General features: G+C 39.6%; 1 protein-coding gene across 1 annotated transcript in view; it reads left to right on the top strand.

Moving 5' to 3' along the window:
* The window catches only part of brinp1 (bone morphogenetic protein/retinoic acid inducible neural-specific 1), a 109,240-nt gene extending 89,448 nt beyond the window's left edge, over window positions 1-19,792 (top strand). Inside the window, exons 6-8 of the mRNA XM_072453166.1 lie at window positions 8,582-8,818; window positions 11,313-11,535; window positions 16,523-19,792. Coding sequence (XP_072309267.1) covers window positions 8,582-8,818; window positions 11,313-11,535; window positions 16,523-17,663 — 1,601 coding nt within the window. The 3' untranslated portion in view covers window positions 17,664-19,792. The remainder of the gene's footprint in view (window positions 1-8,581; window positions 8,819-11,312; window positions 11,536-16,522) is intronic.
* Window positions 19,793-20,285: the final 493 nt, after the last annotated feature.

Below are 20,285 nucleotides of genomic sequence, written 5' to 3'. Positions count from 1 at the left end.
TTTTTGCTAAAAATATTATTATTATTATTATTATTATTATTTTTCTTGTTCTTCTTCAGCGCTTTGATCTCTAATTTGACCCCCTGAACATGCTCAAAAACTCACCAAACTTTGCCCAAAATTCAGAATCGGCGAAAAATTTTATTTTTTCTGGGCCATTTTTTTTTTCGTTAAAACATGGCGCGACAGCGCCACCGACAAAAGTCAAAATACATTGCGCCTATGGGAGACGCCCCGAGGTCAACTTTGGCGTAAAGCTACGAAATTCGGGACACGCATTCCTCTCGTGAGGATAAACAAAAAAAATCATTGTGGCCGCGCCCCCAAACTTACCCTATGGCCGCCATCTTCCTTTGAAAATGAAAACAAGCTGAGTTAGCCATTTTGTTTACGTCAAACTTTGACGAACTCCTCCTAGGGCGTTTTGCCCACCGACTTCAAAATCGGCGTACGTCCTCTGGACAAGTGGGGCATCTAAAGTTATCCAATTTTTTGAGATACCTTTTACGGTCTGTGTGCGGCGCAGCCGCAAAGTTGGACAACTTATTTTGGAATATTGCAGGTCTAAAAATTGCTCCCATTTGATCAAAACCAGTCCGATTAGGACCAAATTTGAATCAGTTGTTAAACTTTCTAGTTTGGACCAGTTTAGGCTGACAAAATTGAAATGGCAGTGATAGCGCCCCCTACAGAGTGACCTTTAAATTAACATTGAAGGTCAAAAATTAGTTTTACCAAAATTGTCTAAACTTTACCCAAAATTCTATTTTGCCGTCCCGATCACAAAAGCCAATCACAAAAATGCCTAAATTTTTACGCCGTAGTCGTAGCGATGACAGAAACCTCCCATGTTATCCCTATGGGAAAACCACAAAATCTCTCAAATTACCACATTTTTATGTTTTACACTTTAACGAAGTCCTCCTAGTGCGTTTTGCCCACCAACCTCAAAATCGGTGTACGTCCTCTAGACAAGTGGTGTATCTAAAGTTATCCAAATTTTAAGGATAACTTTTACGGTCTTTGTGCGACGGAGCCGCAAACGTTTCCCAGAATTCTGACTATTTGGCCTTCAGAGTGGCCTATAAACAATAGAGTTTTTCCAAATGACATGATATTTTGAACGAAATTCTAATTTGCCATCCTGATCATACAAGTATGAGAGCCAAAGTCATATTTTGTACGGCGTAACCGTAGCGTTGACAGAAACATCCCATGTTATCCTTATGGGAAAATCGTAGAATCGCTCAAATCACCACATTTTTACGCTTCACACTTTAACAAACTCCTCCTAGGGCGATTGTCCGATCAAGTTCATATTTGGAGAATATCATCTACACAAGCGGGGCATCAAAACTTACCCATATTTTGATTCTAAGTGCTACGGTCTCTGTGTGGCGGACCCGCAAATATATGTCAGAAATGGGAAAACAGCGAAATCTCTAAAATCACCACATTTTTACGCTTCACACTTTAACGAACTCCTCCTAGGCCGATTGCCCGATCAAGCTCATATTTGGGGAAAATCATCTACACAAACGGGGCATCAAAAGTTATCCATATTTTGATTTTAAGTGGTACGGTCTCTGTGCCGTGGAGCTGCAAATATACTGTCACAAATGGGAAAAACGCCAAATCCTTGAAATGTTCACATTTACGCTTCACACTTTAACAAACTCCTCCGTGGGCAATAGCTCGATCAAGCTTTACTTTGGGAAAAATTATCTACACAAGCGCGGCATCAAAAGTTATCCATATTTTTATTCCAAGTGCTACGGTCTCTGTGCGGCGGCGCAGCAAATTTGACTGACACTTGTGTTCATTTGCACTGGATTGGCCATGTCCAATGTGTCGCCGTCTATCAAGTTCTTTTTTTATTCAACACACAATAAGGGCGCCATCTTTATCAAGTCGAAAGCGCAGAGTCGGAAGGCCGGCGGCCCGCGAGGGCCGTTGGATGCCGCTTGCGGCTTTAATTTTTCTTGTTCTTCATCGCTTTGAACTCTAATTTGACCCCCTGAACATGCTCAAAAACTCACCAAACTTTGCCCAAAATTCAGAATCGGCGAAAAATTTAATTTTTTCTGGGCCATTTTTTTTTTCGTTAAAAAATGCCGCGACAGCGCCACCGACAAAAGTCAAAATACATTGCGCCTATGGGAGACGCCCCGAGGTCAACTTTGACGTAAAGCTACGAAATTCGGGACACGCATTCCTCTCGTGAGGACAAACAAAAAAAATCATTGTGGCCACGCCCCCAGACTTACCCTATGGCCGCCATCTTCCTTTGAAAATGAAAACACGCTGTGTTAGCCATTTTGTTCACGTCAAACTTTGACGAACTCCTCCTAGGGCGTTTTGCCCACCAACTTCAAAATCGGCGTACGTTCTCTGGACAAGTGGGTCATCTAAAGTTATCCAATTTTTTGAGATACCTTTTACGGTCTGTGTGCGGCGCAGCCGCAAAGTTGGACAACTTATTTTGGAATATTGCAGATCTAAAAATTGCTCCCATTTGATCAAAACCAGTCCAATTAGGACCAAATTTGAATCAGTTGTTAAACTTTCTAGTTTGGACCAGTTTAGGCTGACGAAATTGAAATGGGCGCGATAGCGCCCCCTACAGAGTGACCTTTAAATTAACATTGAAGGTCAAAAATTAGTTTTACCAAAATTTTCTAAACTTTACCCAAAATTCTATTTTGGCGTCCCGATCAAAAAAGCCAATCAGACAAATGCCTTAATTTTTACGGCGTAGTCGTAGCGATGACATAAATCTCCCATGTTATCCCTATGGGAAAACCGCTAAATCTCTCGAATATCCACATTTTTCTGTTTCAAACTTTGACGAACTCCTCCTAGTGCGTTTTGCCCACCGACCTCAAAATCGGTGTACGTCCTCTAGACAAGTGGGGCATCTAAAGTTATCCAAATTTTAAGGATAGCTTTTAAGGTCTCTGTGCGACGGAGCCTCAAACGTTTCCCAGAATTCTGACTATTTGGCCTTCAGAGTGGCCTATAAACAATAGAGTTTTTCCAAATGACATGATATTTTGCACAAAATTCTAATTTGCCATCCTGATCATAAAAGTATGAGAGACAAAGTCATATTTTGTACAGCGTAACCGTAGCCATGACAGAAATATCCCATGTTATCCTTATGGGAAAATCACGAAATCCCTCAAATCACCACATTTTTACGCTTCACACTTTAACAAACTCCTCCTAGGGCGATTGTCCGATCAAACTCATATTTAGGGAAAATCATCTACACAAGCGGGGCATCAAAAGCTATCCATATTTTTATTCTAAGTGCTACGGTCTCTGTGTGGCGGACCCGCAAATATATGTCAGAAATGGGAAAACAGCGAAATCTCTAAAATGACCACATTTTTACGCTTCACACTTTAACAAACTCCTCCTAGTGCGATTGCCCGATCAAACTCATATTTGGGGGAAGTCATCTACACAAGGGAAGCATCAAAAGTTAGTCATATTTGGATTCTAAGTGCTACGGTCTCTGTGCCGTGGAGCTGCAAATATACTGTCACAAATGGGAAAAACGCTAAATCTATGAAATGTTCAAATTTATGCTTCACACTTTAACAAACTCCTCCGTGGGCAATAGCTCGATCAAGCTTTACTTTGGGAAATATCATCTACACAAGCGGGGCATCAAAAGTTATCCATATTTATATTCTAAGTGCTACGGTCTCTGTGCAGCGGAGCAGCAAATTTGACTGACACTTGTGCTGATTTGCACTGGATTGGCCATGTCCAATGTGTCTCCGTCTGTCAAGTTCTTTTTTAATTCAACACAATAAGGGCGCCATCTTTATCAAGTCGAAAGCGCAGAGTCGGAAGGCCGGCGGCCCGCGAGGGCCGTTGGATGCCGCTTGCGGCTTTAATTTTTTTTATTTTTCTTGTTCTTCTTCAGCGCTTTGAACTCTAATTTGACCCCCTGAACATGCTCAAAAACTCACCAAACTTTGCCCAAAATTCAGAATCGGCGAAAAATTTGATTTTTCTTGGCCATTTTTTTTTTGTAAAAAAATGGCGCAACAGCGCCACCGACAAAAGTCAAAATACATTGCGCCTATGGGAGACGCCCCGAGGTCAACTTTGGCGTAAAGCTACGAAATTCGGGACACGCATTCCTCTCGTGAGGACAAAAAAAAAATATTATTGTGGTCACGCCCCCAGACTTACCCTATGGCCGCCATCTTCCTTTGAAAATGAAAACAAGCTGAGTTAGCCATTTTGTTTACGTCAAACTTTGACGAACTCCTCCTAGGGCGTTTTGCCCACCGACTTCAAAATCGGCGTACGTCCTCTGGACAAGTGGGGCATCTACAGTTATCCAATTTTTTGAGATACCTTTTACGGTCTGTGTGCGGCGCAGCCGCAAAGTTGGACAACTTATTTTGGAATATTGCAGATCTAAAAAATGCTCCCATTTGATCAAAACCAGTCCGATGAGAACCAAATTTGAATCAGTTGTTAAACTTTCTAGTTTGGACCAGTTTAGGCTGACAAAATTGAAATGGCCGCGATAGCGCCCCCTACAGAGTGACCTTTAAATTAACATTGAAGGTCAAAAATTAGTTTTACCAAAATTGTCTAAACTTTACCCAAAATTCTATTTTGCCGTCCCGATCACAAAAGCCAATCACAAAAATGCCTAAATTTTTACGGCGTAGTCGTAGCGATGACAGAAACCTCCTATGTTATCCCTATGGGAAAACCACAAAATCTCTCAAATTACCACATTTTTATGTTTTACACTTTAACGAACCCCTCCTAGTGCGTTTTGCCCACCAACCTCAAAATCGGTGTACGTCCTCTAGACAAGTGGTGCATCTAAAGTTATCCAAATTTTAAGGATAACTTTTACGGTCTCTGTGCGACGGAGCCGCAAACTTTTCCCAGAATTCTGACTATTTGGCCTTCAGAGTGGCCTATAAACAATAGAGTTTTTCCAAATGACATGACATTTTGCACTAAATTCTAATTTGCCATCCTGATCATACAAGTATGAGAGCCAAAGTCATATTTTGTACGGCGTAACCGTAGCGATGACAGAAACATCCCATGTTATCCTTATGGGAAAATCGCAAAATCGCTCAAATCACCACATTTTTACGCTTCACACTTTGACAAACTCCTCCTAGGGCGATTGTCCGATCAAACTCATATTTGGGGAAAATCATCTACACAAACGGGGCATCAAAAGTTATCCATATTTTGATTTTAAGTGGTACGGTCTCTGTGCCGTGGAGCTGCAAATATACTGTCACAAATGGGAAAAACGCCAAATCCTTGAAATGTTCACATTTACGCTTCACACTTTAACAAACTCCTCCTAGTGCGTTTGGCCCACCAATCTCAAAATCGGTGTACGTCCTCTAGACAAGTGGGGCATCTAAAGTTATTCAAATTTTATGGATAACATTTACGGTCTCTGTGCAGCTGAGCCGCAAACTTTTCGCAGAATTTGGACTATTTGGCCTTCAGAGTGGCCTATAAACAAGAGTTTTTCCAAATGACATGATATTTTGCACACAATTCTCATTTGCCATCCCCAAATTAAAAGTATGGGAGCCAAAGTCATATTTGGTAAAGCGTAGCCGTAGCGATGACAGAAACATCCCATGTTATCCCTATGGGAAAACCGCAAAATCTCTAAAATGACCACATTTTTACGCTTCACACTTTAACAAACTCCTCCTAGGGCGAATACCCGATCAAGTTCATATTTGGGGAGAATCATCTACACAAGCGGGGCATCAAAAGTTATCCATATTTTGATTTTAAGTACTAGGGTCTCTGTGCGGTAGAGCCGCAAATATATGTCACAAATGGGAAAAACGCCAAATCCTTGAAATGTTCACATTTATGCTTCACACTTTAATGAACTCCTCTGTGGGCAATAGCTCAATCAAGCTCATATTTTGGGAAAATCATCTACACAAGCGGAGCATCAAAAGTTATCCATATTTTTATTCCAAGTGTCACGGTCTCTGTGCGCTGGAGCCGCACATTCGACCCACATTTGTGTTCATTTGCACTGGTTAAGCACAGCATTGAACATGTAAAATGTGTCGCTGTCTTAGTTCTTAGACAATTACGTTAGCGCCATCTCTGTAAAATGCAGAGAGCAGAGTCGGAAGGCCGGCGGCCCGCGAGGGCCGTTGGATGCCGCTTGCGGCTTTAATTATTTCTTGTTTTTTTGTTTTGTGCGTGTTATGTCAAAATGCTGTGTTATTATATATGAGTTATCCAGTGCAGGAGGGAGAGCTGTTATTGTGCACGCGGCCACTGGCACAGACTCTGTAAGCAGCGTTGATCCGTGAACTTGCCATCTGGATTCTCCCACAAATCACATTAAAGTTTCAGTCCCAGAAATACATCAGGCTAAATGAATATTGTATCCTGGGGTCGCAGACAGGCCTGATGGAGAAAGAGCCCCCGTGTCTGTGTGCAGATATGATCCATAGAAACCCTCCACAGCCTCCTTCGGCCTGGACTCTGCTACACTGTCACACTGGCCGTGCCATCGATGAGCTATGGGTGTGAATGTCAATGCACAGAATGGCATCATTATTTAGACTTTGGTTCTAGGGTATTGGACTGCAAGAGTGCAACTGTGGTATGGTGCCCATCTAACTGACACTTGCATCACTCCAAATATGCTGCATTGTATTAGGACCAGAGACAAAGAACAAAGCATTGGGGAAGTAGAGTTTTGAGATGGTGTGAGCTTTTTAAAAAATCAATAATAGAAGTTTGTCTGGAAAATGTGGGGCTGAATTTGATTAAAAGCAGAGGAAAAGTCTGCAGACAAAAGTCAAGTTTCAAGGTACTTATAGACCAATTAAGAAAAACATTTAGGACCTTCCACTCCTTTTTGGACTGTTAGGCAAAAATATGTTTTCAAATTCTACTGACAAGTAGTGTGAGAGCCATCGATCTGAAACCACTCATTAATGTGACGGACAGTTGGTCTTTTAAAATGTCAATGTCCAAGAGAATGATTTGGGGAGCACAAACCTTTACATTTTGATGTCAATAACAGCAGGGAATATTACTAATTTATTACACTTTGCATGATTTATTTTATAATCAATGTTAACATTTGCAAACTATGATGAGTATGTGGTTTGAGTTTATGCTTAATGCCATAAAGACAATCCTAATGTCCATTAAACACTGCTGCAATATTGTCTAAAAATGTAAGCTTGCTTAAAAGGGGCTCTACCTGTTTTTAAAGTTTTGAAATATGAAAATCAGAACTAGAACTATTAAACTCTTTACAGCAGTCATCATGTCACCACAATCAATTTATAAGCCCGTTTCACGAGTCTTTTAGCCCAGAGCAAGTTTTGTGGTCCCGGGTAAAGCTAACAAACATTAGCATGCTTAATGCGCACTTCCCCTGCCTCTCGGAGGATAAATATACACAGAGAAAGAGCCGTGGTCTCATTTTCACCCCAAAAGATGCTTTTACAATAAATCTGTACTGGGGCTCAACAAATTTAACTGTATAACATGCAACAGTACAGCCCCTCAAAATTAATGTGCGTAGTGCTTCAAAATTTGCTCTACTGCTAATTTATATGCAAAATGATATGCCTTGTTAAGTTTTTTGCTTTGGCCATATTATGCTGATTTTGACTAAATGGATTCCTGTTTTCACCTTTGGTTGAAAAGAATAAGTAGAAAAATTATGCTATCGTTCATCATTCAATAACATGTTCTGTTCTGGTTTGTGGCTGCATATTTTCTGCTAAAGCACCATTTGCACTCCAGTAAAAGCTATTAAAAAATATTACCTCACCAAGACACTGTTTCATACAAAAAGGAAAAATCTATTTAGTTCTTTTCCAATCCACTGGCTCGTGGTGCTCTGGTTTATGCTGCGGGCCTGAACTGAAAAAAGGGCCTTAATGTTAGCCATCCAATTTTCAATTCCATGCAATCCCCCCCATGTGTGATATGGATTGGCTGATAAGCCAAAAGTAATAAATTCTTCTCCAAAGTATATTTTTTTCTACCAACCAGCTACTTATAGTGCAGTCTATAATACATTTTTTGTCTGTGACTTTAACAAGTAAATTAACAATACAGCTACTATAGATAGAGTAGAATATTTATTCTTTATAAGAAACTTAAACTAATTGCTGTGCCACAATCAAGAGCGCCATTGGATCACAAACATTCTTTGGTGAATGGCAAACTGCGCAAATGTTGCTGTGAGGTTGAAATGAAAGGGCCGTCTGTGAGTCCCTGCTTCGACTGCTGCCCCCAGGACCCGGCCCCTGGATGAGCGGAAGAAGATGGATGGATGGGCTTTTATTCTAATACAAAGAAAATATGTTTTAAAACTAATGTTTAAAAAAATTAAATAAACTGACAGCCTGTATGTTATTGCATCTTAATAAGGTTTCTATTGAACAAGTCATAAAGTAATAAAGCCACAAGAATTCATTGTTCGATGACATAGGCCTTGAAGTTAGTAGATTGCATTTGGACAGTTATGTGTGTGTGGAGTTTATTACTTATCTTTGAATATTTTTTTCAGGGCTCCAGGTGATATTCCCAGACTACCTACAAGAGAAGTTTGTCCAGTCCGCTCTGAGCTACATCATGTGCAATGGTGAGGGCGAGTACCTGTGCCAGAGCAGCCAGTGCATCTGCCAGTGTACCGATGAGTACCCACAATGCAACTGTCCCATAACCGACATCAAGATCATGGAGAACACCCTGGTAACCATGTCTGAGACCTGGGCCTCCTCATACAAAGACTTTGAAAACTCTGGTGAGTTTTGATCATACATGTTTAATACATGATTTGAATAATACAGCATGACAATGAATTAACACATTAAAGGGTCATTTGAGAATTTTAGCCTCATTCAGGAGCATGTACAGTCTAATAGTGCACAATGTAAATACAACAAATGCCTTTTTAGACTGTTGGATGTGTTGGATTCTGTTCCTCTTTGTGGTGCTGTTCAGATGTACTCACTGGGTCCATTCGTGACGCGCAGCTACACAAACTCAAATATCACATTGGTCTCGTGTCTTCGGACATTAACTACAAAAACGAGACTGCTGCCTCTACATTACTTATTTTTGTTGGCATAAGATGTTAAAATGCTGACGTATACAAGTGGCTTATAAAGAAAATAAAGTTTCTCTCTATTGCACAAGTCCATAGTAAAAAGACACATAAAGTCACATAAAGTGTTCAGGTAAAAATAGCTAAGGCTTATTTAAAGGACTAGTTGGACTTTAAGCCACATAAGAAAAATAACTTTTAAATGCACCACAATGATCAATGAGGAACAAATTTTAGAAAAGGGTGCTGTGAATAAACAGCAGGATGGTTTAAACTGCCATCTGTGAAAACTGGGGTGGGAGAATCTCTTAAATTCTGATCACGAGGATATAGAAACTGGCTCCTTTGAAGCAGAATAAAAGGGGGAAGGGTCTGACATGTTGTGGTGGAGATGGAAACATTTCTGACATTTCTTTGCTATGGCTGGAAAAGAACTCTTTGCTGTGGCTCATACTCTTGTTTTGTACAAGGTCACTCAAGCCTTCATAACACAGCTTTATTCCATCAAAAATGATTGAAAATAAAAGTTTATGGAACAATAATTACCTTGACCCATTATGAATAAAACTGCATACCTGGAGCATGAACAGTATCTTAATATTGTTCATGTGATAACAGTTCATTATTTGACCACTGAAAATGAATACAGTGAATACCGGTACACATAATCACTTCATCATGGTCCCTGTAAGTGGTTGGGCACAGAATATTTTACAGCCAATATCTGTTTTGACCTCAGAGTCTTTGTGTTTAAGGCATGCAAAATGGGGATGTATACATACACTCCTGTCCCCCAAAAAAGGCTCTAATATTTCATAGGTCCGCTTTAAGATTTGATTAGAGCACCCATTTGCTGTGGCATAATTTCAAGAAGCTTCTGAAATATTAAAATATTTATTTTCATCCAGTGTTGCATAGTTTTTCACCAGTTGATCTTGTCTTGATGATGTGAGAGAGTGACCACAGCACAAAGCCTTCTCCAGCTCAAACACTCTCACTGAGGTTCAGATCTGTAGTACGTTAGTTTCTCCTTAGATGTTTTCTCAAATACACTGACATATCTTCCATGACCACAGGATTTGTCTTTCCACATGGTTGTTTCAGAAATAAGAAGCCACTCACTACATCAGTCAGGTTTAAATACTGGGTTGCAGAAAGATCATCACCTGCAGCAGGAACTACTGTATTTTCTTAGTTGAATCCAAATGGCTACTTTCATTTTCTATATGATTTTTTGATGAATTGGTATTTGAACATAAACTGCTGAAGAATAACAGTAAATACAAACTAAAATTTGTAAAGCACAAATTGAATTTAACTACCATATATTGAAATTATTTAGCTCCTTGGAAGTTAAAGGTGCCATAACATGCTTTTTTTCACGTTTCGTAGTCTATCCTAAGTGTATAATTGATAATAATAAGTGTTGTGCAACACCCTTAACATAATAGTTAAGAAATATCACCCAGACCTTGGACCCCCTCATCAACCCGGAAATGCAGACGGCTTGGTTTGATATTCGCCCCCACCCTTGCGAAGAGCGATCTGGCTCCCCCGCCCAACCCGTGACCTAGTCTCAGCGAGAGCGTGTGTGCCCCGCCCACCCGTGACGTAGTGTGTCCCCCACAGCTGTTTGCATATATATAAAAGTCTTATGTCCATCGCGCTCTTATTTCCTGTTTTTTCGGTATCAGATAGAACTTCTCTCCGTTTATTTTCCCGGTTGCTGCATCAACTGCCACATAAACCTTCACCATTATGATAATAGTAAAGAGTGCGATATCATTAATGACGTTTTGGGCCTCTTTGAGCCGTGTTTCGTCGTAAATCGAAGCAGAAAAACTTCGGGGCTTGTATGGAGACAGCAGCGTGGAGCCGGGGGAAGGAGGCGGGAGGCGGCAGGCGGGAGGGGGGAGGGGGGTGGAGAGGGGGGAGGGGGGATGGTGACGCGTGCCTGTGATTATGACGCGGTCTTGTAGCCACCCCCCGTCAGTTTGGAGATTCGAGGAAAGGAGATAGTCTGTAATATAGCTAATCACTGCAGGAATCAATCAAAAAACACTCTGGGTACATATATGAAGCACAAATAGCAATGTAAGAAGGTTAAAAGCTCTGAAAAGTCGATTTTGCATGTTATGGGAAGTGTTTTATGGTCTTTTTTTACTCCCTCTCCCTGTCACATGTGACACAGATGAGTTCAAGTCCTTTCTGAAGAGGATGCCCTCCACTCACTTCTTGCCTATCAGCAGCGTGCATCTGCTCTGGGGCAGTGACTGGGACCTACAGGCTCGCTACAGGCTACTTCAGAGCTCCCTCGAGATCCAGCGACTCAAATTTCACCGAACTGCCCGCAAGCTGTTTAGCCTGAGCATCCGCTGTCACCACAACCCCAACCACCAGATGCCTAGGGAGAGGTGAGTGGGACATCTAACTGCACCCTTGACATGGAAAATGGTTAAGGAAACAAAAGTGAAGTCAGTAATTATTTTGAAATAAAACTGGTGCAGTCAAAATGTATTGAAAAATCCATCTCAATCGCTAAAGCATTATCTGAACACTGCTCGGATAACACAAAATAATTTACAGAACTCAATTATTCAATATATAGAAGTTTCAAGTTTTAGTTTCATATCAATGTCCATATGCCACGAAGTAACCATCAAAGTGTGATCACAGGGGAGCTCTCCATGGTCCTGAATCACACCATAGCCCTAGTCTTAGTTGCCTTAAACCTTATTTAGACAAGGGGCCAGATTTGCTGTGTTTGAATGCCTCAACACAATCACATGATTTTGGATTGCAATCATTTAGGTGTTAAAGCTTGTTAAAGCACACACAGATTGTTTACAATTACAGTTCTAGGATAGGGTTTACCACAAAATTCCTAATTTCTTTAACTTTCACAAAACCTCATAGGAAATAACATGAGTAGACCATAAAGTCATAAAAATGTGTTTTAATACTCAATATTATATCTGCTTGCCTTGTGTGCTAAGCAATGTGCCATTGCTCACCACTTTATCACCACCTGGAGCATGAACTAAAACAAATTCATCCATTATATAGTTTCTACTTATGAGTGCATTGTTTGTGTCCATCATGTCGACTTAGTGCTGAGTGTTGCACATGCCCAAAGCACTCTGGCTCACTCCCATATTCCATTCTGAAGTCTGAAAGGGGGGTGAAGCGGCGGGAGTCCTCTTGATAGGTCAGTGCACATGTCTTGTCACCACCTACTGGAAAGGCAGCTTAAGAGCCTCGCTGCCAACGTGTGTCGCGATGTCGGCCTTACCTGGAAAGTGAAAAGAAAATATGCAAAGTTCCCACCTGCCACTTGACAGAGTTTTAAATCTTTTTCGAAGCTGCCACTGTATAGATGGAGACATAAATCCATGTAGTATTCATCTCAAAGCTCTAAAAATGAGAAGTTGTCATCTGTCTAGGTGAGAAAAGAGAGGTGTGTTTGTGTGTGAGCTGGCAAAGGTTTATACTGAAGTGTTATCAAAGAGCTGCAGTATGTGCCTGCTCTTCCAACAAGTATGCATCAAGGGCGTCTGATGGCTCTGGAAATAATAGTGCTCTGTTTGTTTGACTCACTGAAGCACATTCAATGGAGGACTTATTTGTTTTCATTCATGGTTAAGGAGCTTGAGGCAACAACCTTATACTCAGCTATTCAAATTTTTGTTATTCATTTTTTTACATACAGAAAAAGACTCCAAAAGTTGGTACGTAATAAAGATAAAAATAAAAAACTTTGTCTAACCTTGTTACCAAGCAATGTTAAAAACGGGAAAAAACACTATGAATGGAATTTTTTAGTTTTTTTTTTTTCACCTAAAGGCTTTATTAGACCAGAAAGTGTAGACTATGGACTACCAATTCTGTGTAATCTCTCAATCATCCAGGAGTATTAATTGTAGCGTTGTAGAAAAATTCAGTTGTATCATCTGGACTCAACTAAACGTTTTGACTATAATCCAAGAGTCATTTTTTAATCTGCGAATCCAGTCTGGGAGATGCCCGGGGCATTCTAATCAGGTCCTCAGTGAAGATGGAGTAACATTAATCAATTAATCAAAAGATCGACCGATCGAGAATTATTTGGGTGTTTTTTTTTTTAATCCAGAGTCCACAGTCAATCCTCTGTCAATAAAAACATGTGGTTTGGAGCAGAGGTCAGACTTTGGAGTCATTAAATGTTTCTATACATTTGTTTTAATGAAATCATTACTAAAAGCAATTTTTACTTTATTTTTGGAAAGACCAAATAAAATCAAATTGAAACTCAAGATTGATCAATATATATCCATATATTTTCTTCATACTTTTTGTTCATATCACCCAGCCCTACCAATAGCAATGTAAAAACAGGTAAAGAACTTGATAGTAGAACAGTTTATGTAGTATTTTCCGACACATCCCTCATTTAAACAGGCACAACAGGTGTTATTGTTACATAGGGCCTTTTTATTTCTCTATTTAGTAAAGATTATAGAAACAACAAATGATCTGCCCAGACGTTGGCTGTAGCACTCCAATCCAATCCTTCAGTTCTTTTGACATCCAAGCCTGCTGGTTGGAGGAGGCCATTCACTATCAATGTCTTTGGCCATATTCCTGTTGTGAGGTCCCTGGGGGAGGCCTGGCAGCACATCTCCAGCCTGGTACTGAGACTGCACAAGGCTAATGATGAGAAGAGTCCCCACGGCCAGGAGGCACACAGGTTCAGCATGGCACCTGAGCCAATCTCAGGAGGAGGGATTTTTGGATTCATTTCTAAGGTTTCCATAGACCGTGGAATACAATGTCTCAAGTGGGTTGCAGCGTGAACAAAGTTTATTGTACGACACAATTCTACTTCCATGTGTTTATTTTTGACATGTGCCTCAAATGGCTGGGCTTGTTTTATTATGTGGCAGCAGATAATTGACATACACTGAAGAAGATGAATACAAACAGAGGAGCAAAAGACAAAGAACAGGCTTACATTTTACTTTGAAATCTGGGGAATATAGCAGGTTTTATCCACAAAATGTTTTGACATTATAGCCTTCTACTTCTGAAGAACAAGGGAACTACCACAATCCTTTGGGGACTGCACTGTCTCACTTTCTCATTAACCTTTTGCTCACAGTTGAACAAATATTGCGATCTGGCTTTCTGGAAAAGTTCCCTGAAGGAGTAGATCTGTCTTAACAGACCTGGACAAAATGCTCCTCATGATAATTAGAGGACCGTTCATTTTCAGACATGATACTTTTTATGGACTCAAATCTTTAGCCAGCCAGTCCCTAACATTTTGTTAGGGAATTTATCTACATATTAAAAGGCTGCCCAGGAAACATTCCAACATTTCATATCAATATAGATTAAAAGGGGCTAAATTATTGCCCGGGGTTGCTGTAAAATACGGACTAATGACTAAAGTTATGCATTTGTGTTTAATAAACTAAGACAATTGTTATACTTTAAGGAACTTAATATTTGCATTCTGTAGGGGTGATCCCATACTGGAAGTGTGTATGTCTTAGCTATATCGGTGCATAGTGTTAGCAACTCTTTATATTTGTTTTCCAAGAATGTGTCAAACACCCACAGTAAATCTACTCTCATTTGCAACCTGCAGGTATACTACTTACACATTTAGTCATCTCTTCTGTAGTTCATAACAAGCACAACATTCTGACAACAACAAAAATTGAAAGTAAACAACTGTTGATTGGTCAAAGCCTGGTGAACGAAGTAGGGTTTTTGTCAAACAGACTGCACAACTATGATAGCCATTTATATCAACACTGTCATTTCTGTCATAGAATTAACAATATCTAATGTGAAGCCTTCTGTCTGTTTTTTTTTTTTTTTTTAATATATGTAAAGCTCAAATGTCAAGCAGACCACAAAATGTCTCTAGAAAGGCTTCATAGGCCGTTTCCATGTGAAGCATAATGTTTGTCCGCAGTGCTATGGGGGGTGAGATTGCGGGACCTTGTCATCACCTCATCATTCACTTCAGTTCGAGGCATTTGTTTATTACAACCACTGTAATTTAATGCCGTAGACACATGCTTTAAGGACTTGGGAAACTTTATGGCTCCAATGTATTGGATTTGCTATTGCATTTTCTGTAATGGCTCAAGCAGCTCGCTTTAAGTGGAGTGAACACAGCATTTTGTCTTGAGTTTAAATGATTAATAGCGACAGATATGAAACAACACCACTCACAGCCAGTTCATTTCCATAGTGTCTATGCGTTGCCTTAATTATTCATGTCCCACTCAGGCATATTTACAAATAGGACTGTTGGCACCGTATGATTAATTACAGCTCTCTAATTTGTATTGATTTTGACAAACTATTTTTGCACTGCAAATTTATAGATATGACAACCTTAAATAAAGCAGAGACTGAACAGTGGAGTTCTGGACTTTGTATGCAAACTTCACATCATCTACCAACTCTAAATACATGTAGTGCAACACTGCACTTTATATATATGTATATATATATGTATATATATATACTTATTCTTCTTATTATTTTTATAACATGTAAATCTGTTCACATTTCCAACATTATTTAAACCAAAATACACATGAAAAACCACATTGTTTCTGTTGGCACACATTTTCAGACGCACTGTATAATTTCATCCCACATGTATGCCTTTTACTGTATATGGTGTAATGTGTTTATTTTGTATAAATTAAACATGTCAAACTTGAACTACATAAAATCTTCCAATTGACCATGATCCATTTTCAGCACAACGATCTTGATTATGATTTTACTTCTCACATGAAATATGGATACTTACATAGTATTTAGTTATAATATAGTATAGTTATGGTTAGAATAACGTTTTTGAGAACCACTGATAAAGAATTGTAATGTTTTTAACAAAGGTCTGTTGTTCCTTTAAAGATGATCTGTACTTGGCCATTGCCATGCCATCCATCATAGTTAACTCTGAGGTTCAATTAACATGTCAGTCTAACCTTGACCAGTCTACCTCACTGAAATACTGATTCAAAACTCCCCTTCACAGTCACAAAAGGAAGTTCCAATACTGTCAAGATGACAAGGAAGAGGCAGGCCTGGGGGTAACAGAAGAGACCAGAGCAGAATAATAACGAACACTTTACTGCTTCAGGGAAACTGCCCAACTTCTCCCTGAGCTTCACAGAAATAAAACAGCCCTTCCACGAAAAGCATCTTTAATTAATGCAATAATTGTTCCATATATGTAACAGGAAGCACCAATGTGTATATAGATGTTTGATCAGGCTTTTCTCAGTATCTGGCTACACCTGCTTTATTATGATTGATTATTGTCCTTGTAGATTGTTGTGTACTTTACACAATGTATTATGAATAAACCATATTATTCTTTCTGTCCAGGTCTGTGATGCAGTGGCTCAACCGTGTGCAGTCGTTTCTCTACTGTAATGAGAATGGTTTTTGGGGGACCTTCCTGGAGAGTCAGAGGACATGTGTGTGCCATACAGGTGTCACTCTGTGCCAGCGGCCCATTCCTTGTGTCATCGGAGGCAACAACAGCTGTGCCATGTGTAGCCTGGCCAACATCTCACAGTGCGGCTCCTGTAACAAGGGCTATAAGCTGTACCGCGGCCGCTGTGAGCCTCAGAATGTAGACTCTGAACGAAGTGAGCAGTTCATCAGCTTTGAGACAGACCTGGATTTCCAGGACCTGGAGCTCAAGTACCTGCTACAAAAGATGGACTCCCGCCTCTACATACACACTACCTTTATCAGCAATGAGATTCGCCTTGAGACCTTCTTTGACCCTCGGTGGCGTAAGCGCATGTCCCTCACTCTTAAAAGTAACAAGAACCGCATGGACTACCTCCATATGATTATTGGCCTATCAATGAAGATCTGCCAGATGCGAAACAGCAGCATTGACCCAATGTTCTTTGTGTATGTCAACCCCTTCAGCGGCAGCCACTCCGAGGGCTGGAGCATGCCGTTTGGTGAGCATGGATATCCCAGATGGGAGAAAGTGCGTCTGCAGAACTCACAGTGTTTCAACTGGACTCTGCTGTTGGGAAACCGCTGGAAGACTTTCTTTGAGACAGTTCACATTTACCTGCGTAGTCGAGCCAAGATCCCCACTGGTCTTCGCAATGACACAGGCCAGGGCCCGGTGGACCTTGCAGATCCAAACAAACGCCAGATTTACATTAAAATATCCGATATCCAAGTGTTTGGCTACAGTCTGCGCTTTAACGGAGATCTGCTTCGTAGTGCTGTGCAGCAGGTGAACCAATCATACACACAAGGAACTCAGTTCTACTCCTCCTCCTCTGTCATGCTCCTGTTACTGGACATCAGAGATCGGATTAACCGCCTTGCCCCGCCATCTGCGCCTGGGAAACCCCAGTTGGACCTTTTCTCTTGTATGCTCAAACATCGGCTCAAGCTCAACAACAGTGAGATGATCCGTGTGAACCATGCCTTGGACATGTACAGTACAGAGATACTCAAACAGTCTGATCACCTAACAACTAAACTCTGTTAAACTTTAGCAGCAAACTAGACTGAACAAATGAATCTAAGGGAATAATAATCAGAATTTTGTTTCAATTTTGGACTTTTTCTGCCTTTTGATGTAATATTAACTTTATAAGAATGATTCTTAAAACAAAAAGGAACATGCAGTGATGAAAGCAGTTGAGTTTGACAAAGAAGATCATGGATCCACTTTAAAGACTGTACCATATTTGTCCAAGCATGTCTGTCATTCCCCTAAAGAAACTAAAAGAGAACAAAAAATATGAATCCATTTAATGGTTAAAAGAGGCCTTGATTTTACTCTGAGGGATCAAAGGTTTTATCTGAAACTGCCATTCTTATGAAATACAAACATTTTTAAAGAAAAAAAAAAAAAAAACGGGGGCAGAGCAGATATCCTTTATTTCAACTCAGCTGTTTCCCAACTGATGGACTGTTTAATATTAAAGATGTTTATATAATGTAAGGATCACATAGCCCAAATAATCACAATAGAAACTCTACTTCAGTTGAAATGGGAGTCTGCGTTGCCCTTTGTATGTTACCACGAGGCACACAAAAAGGCAGTAATGCATAGTCATGTTGAATATCAAAGCCAGCTGTTTATATCCACATATATATGTGTGCGAGTGTGGGTGTGTTTGTGCAGACAGTTTCTTTTGGCTTGACGCTTCTTGCTGTTCCTAATTGAATGTGTCCTTTCAGGATTGACACAGTCTGAGTTGCATTTTTTCAGTTTGGAGCGCTTCTTCTCGTGTTTGAGATACAAGCTGTGTTTTTCACAAGACAGTACCTCCTGGTGCGCGAGTGCAATATTGTGGTCTGAAGAATTTAACAATCAATGCTATTTTGAACAGCTTTGCAAAATGTAATGTTGTGACTGCTGATTTGTGGAGCTTTCCCGCACCAAGAGCAAAATGTAAACATCATCATTCAGGCACATCACAAGAAGACTGAAAGCCATACACTCCTTTGAGAGAGGCAAACCACAGTATTCCACTACATGCTTAAAATGTCCATCATGTTGGCTTCATGTTGGGTTCTATTAGCTGTATTTTCTTTTGGTATTATTTACTTTTTTTATTTCAGCACAACAAAAACATAAAAAGAGCACAACAAAAGCATAACAATTTGATTTGGGTAAACTTTAAAACATTAAATGCAACAAATAAATTCCCATGTTGTGCAAAAACATTTAGTAAGCCGCAATGTATCTTTTGCCATGAAGCATTGTTTACTCCAAGCTTCAATATACTGTATGAGTTGCATGTGATAGTAACACTGCACTTGATGGAGTACATGAAGAAAAACCCAGACGGTGTTGGATTAGTGTAAAGTTACTATTCAAACAAGAAAGCCTTACATCTGAAGCCCAGACATATGAATTGCTGCCAATAGCTTAGCTTTCCAAGTGTAAACATGAAAAAACACAAGTATTAAGTATGTTTAACCTAGGCGTTTGTTCTTTAAAATAACTTGGCCACCAACCAACCAATATATTTCCATTGTTATTCTTGTTCTTATTAAGTGCCTGTTATCTATCCCTTTAACATGTTTTAGACTGGAGGAACGTTTTAGCTGTTACACCAAGTGACGCTGAAATTCCTTTAGCATCCAATCATTGTTTGTCCAAAACACACTTTTCATTTTGGTTTGTGCATGTCGGGAGATCTACCGTTCAAATTATGAAGGGCGACTTTAACAGTGGTGACTGTTCAATCCGCTGTTGTACAATATGTCTGTATATATGAAACAATTCAATACATTAATACATTATGATATTATAAAACATAAAATCAAAGGGAATACTACAAAGTTTTCATAAAATACACCCCATTTGCAATGAATTGACACAAGATACTGGGCACTAATCCCATTAATTATTCCCTCTTTTCATAAGGTACTTTCTAAATTGGATTGACTGCAATGTCCATTAAACAAGCACATCTCTTCATATGGTGTTATGCTTATCACAGTGTTGCTTACATGTGTCCATGGATATGTCTGACTGAAGATTTTTACACATAATGCATTGCCTATGTACTTTTTGCTGTTCTGTTGAGATAATTATCAGCTTATTTCAAATGAATGTTTCATATATTCTATTTCTCATTAAAAAAGCTATATTTAATACAAGGAGCAAGTGTTGTTTTTACATATTAATCATTGTTTTTAACAGCACTGTTCTACCAACTGCTCAATTTAACTTACTGTCCTCAACCCAACATCATCCATCAAAGCGAATCCCAAACATTTCAGTTGGGCTCTCTGTGTCTCAATTTGTTAAAAAAGATTAAATACAAATCATCCAAAATATACTGAAAATAAGGCAAGTATAGGCACATTGTCGCAACGCAATGGAGTCATGTGTCAAGTGTTGGTTTCACTCTAGGCCAGAGCTTCTCGAACTTTTTCTGGCGCACCCCTCTTGGGAGATAAAAATGTATCCACGCATGATAAAATACAACTATATAAATCGCAACTATATAATCACCTATTAGCCTGAAATTACAGTTATAATTTTAAATATTTTGGAGGAAGCAAATGCACACACATCTTTTTATATTTTCCAGATATAATTCAAAAACATCAACTAATGTTTACATATTTTTAAACTATTTAAAGCAAC

Source organism: Eucyclogobius newberryi, unplaced genomic scaffold (genome assembly GCF_026437365.1).
Source record: "Eucyclogobius newberryi isolate DKJ021-1_F unplaced genomic scaffold, fEucNew1.0.hap1 SCAF_2, whole genome shotgun sequence".
NCBI lineage: Eukaryota > Metazoa > Chordata > Actinopteri > Gobiiformes > Gobiidae > Eucyclogobius > Eucyclogobius newberryi.
The sequence above is the reverse complement of the archived record's forward strand: the minus strand, read 5'-3'. Positions and strand labels throughout refer to the sequence as shown.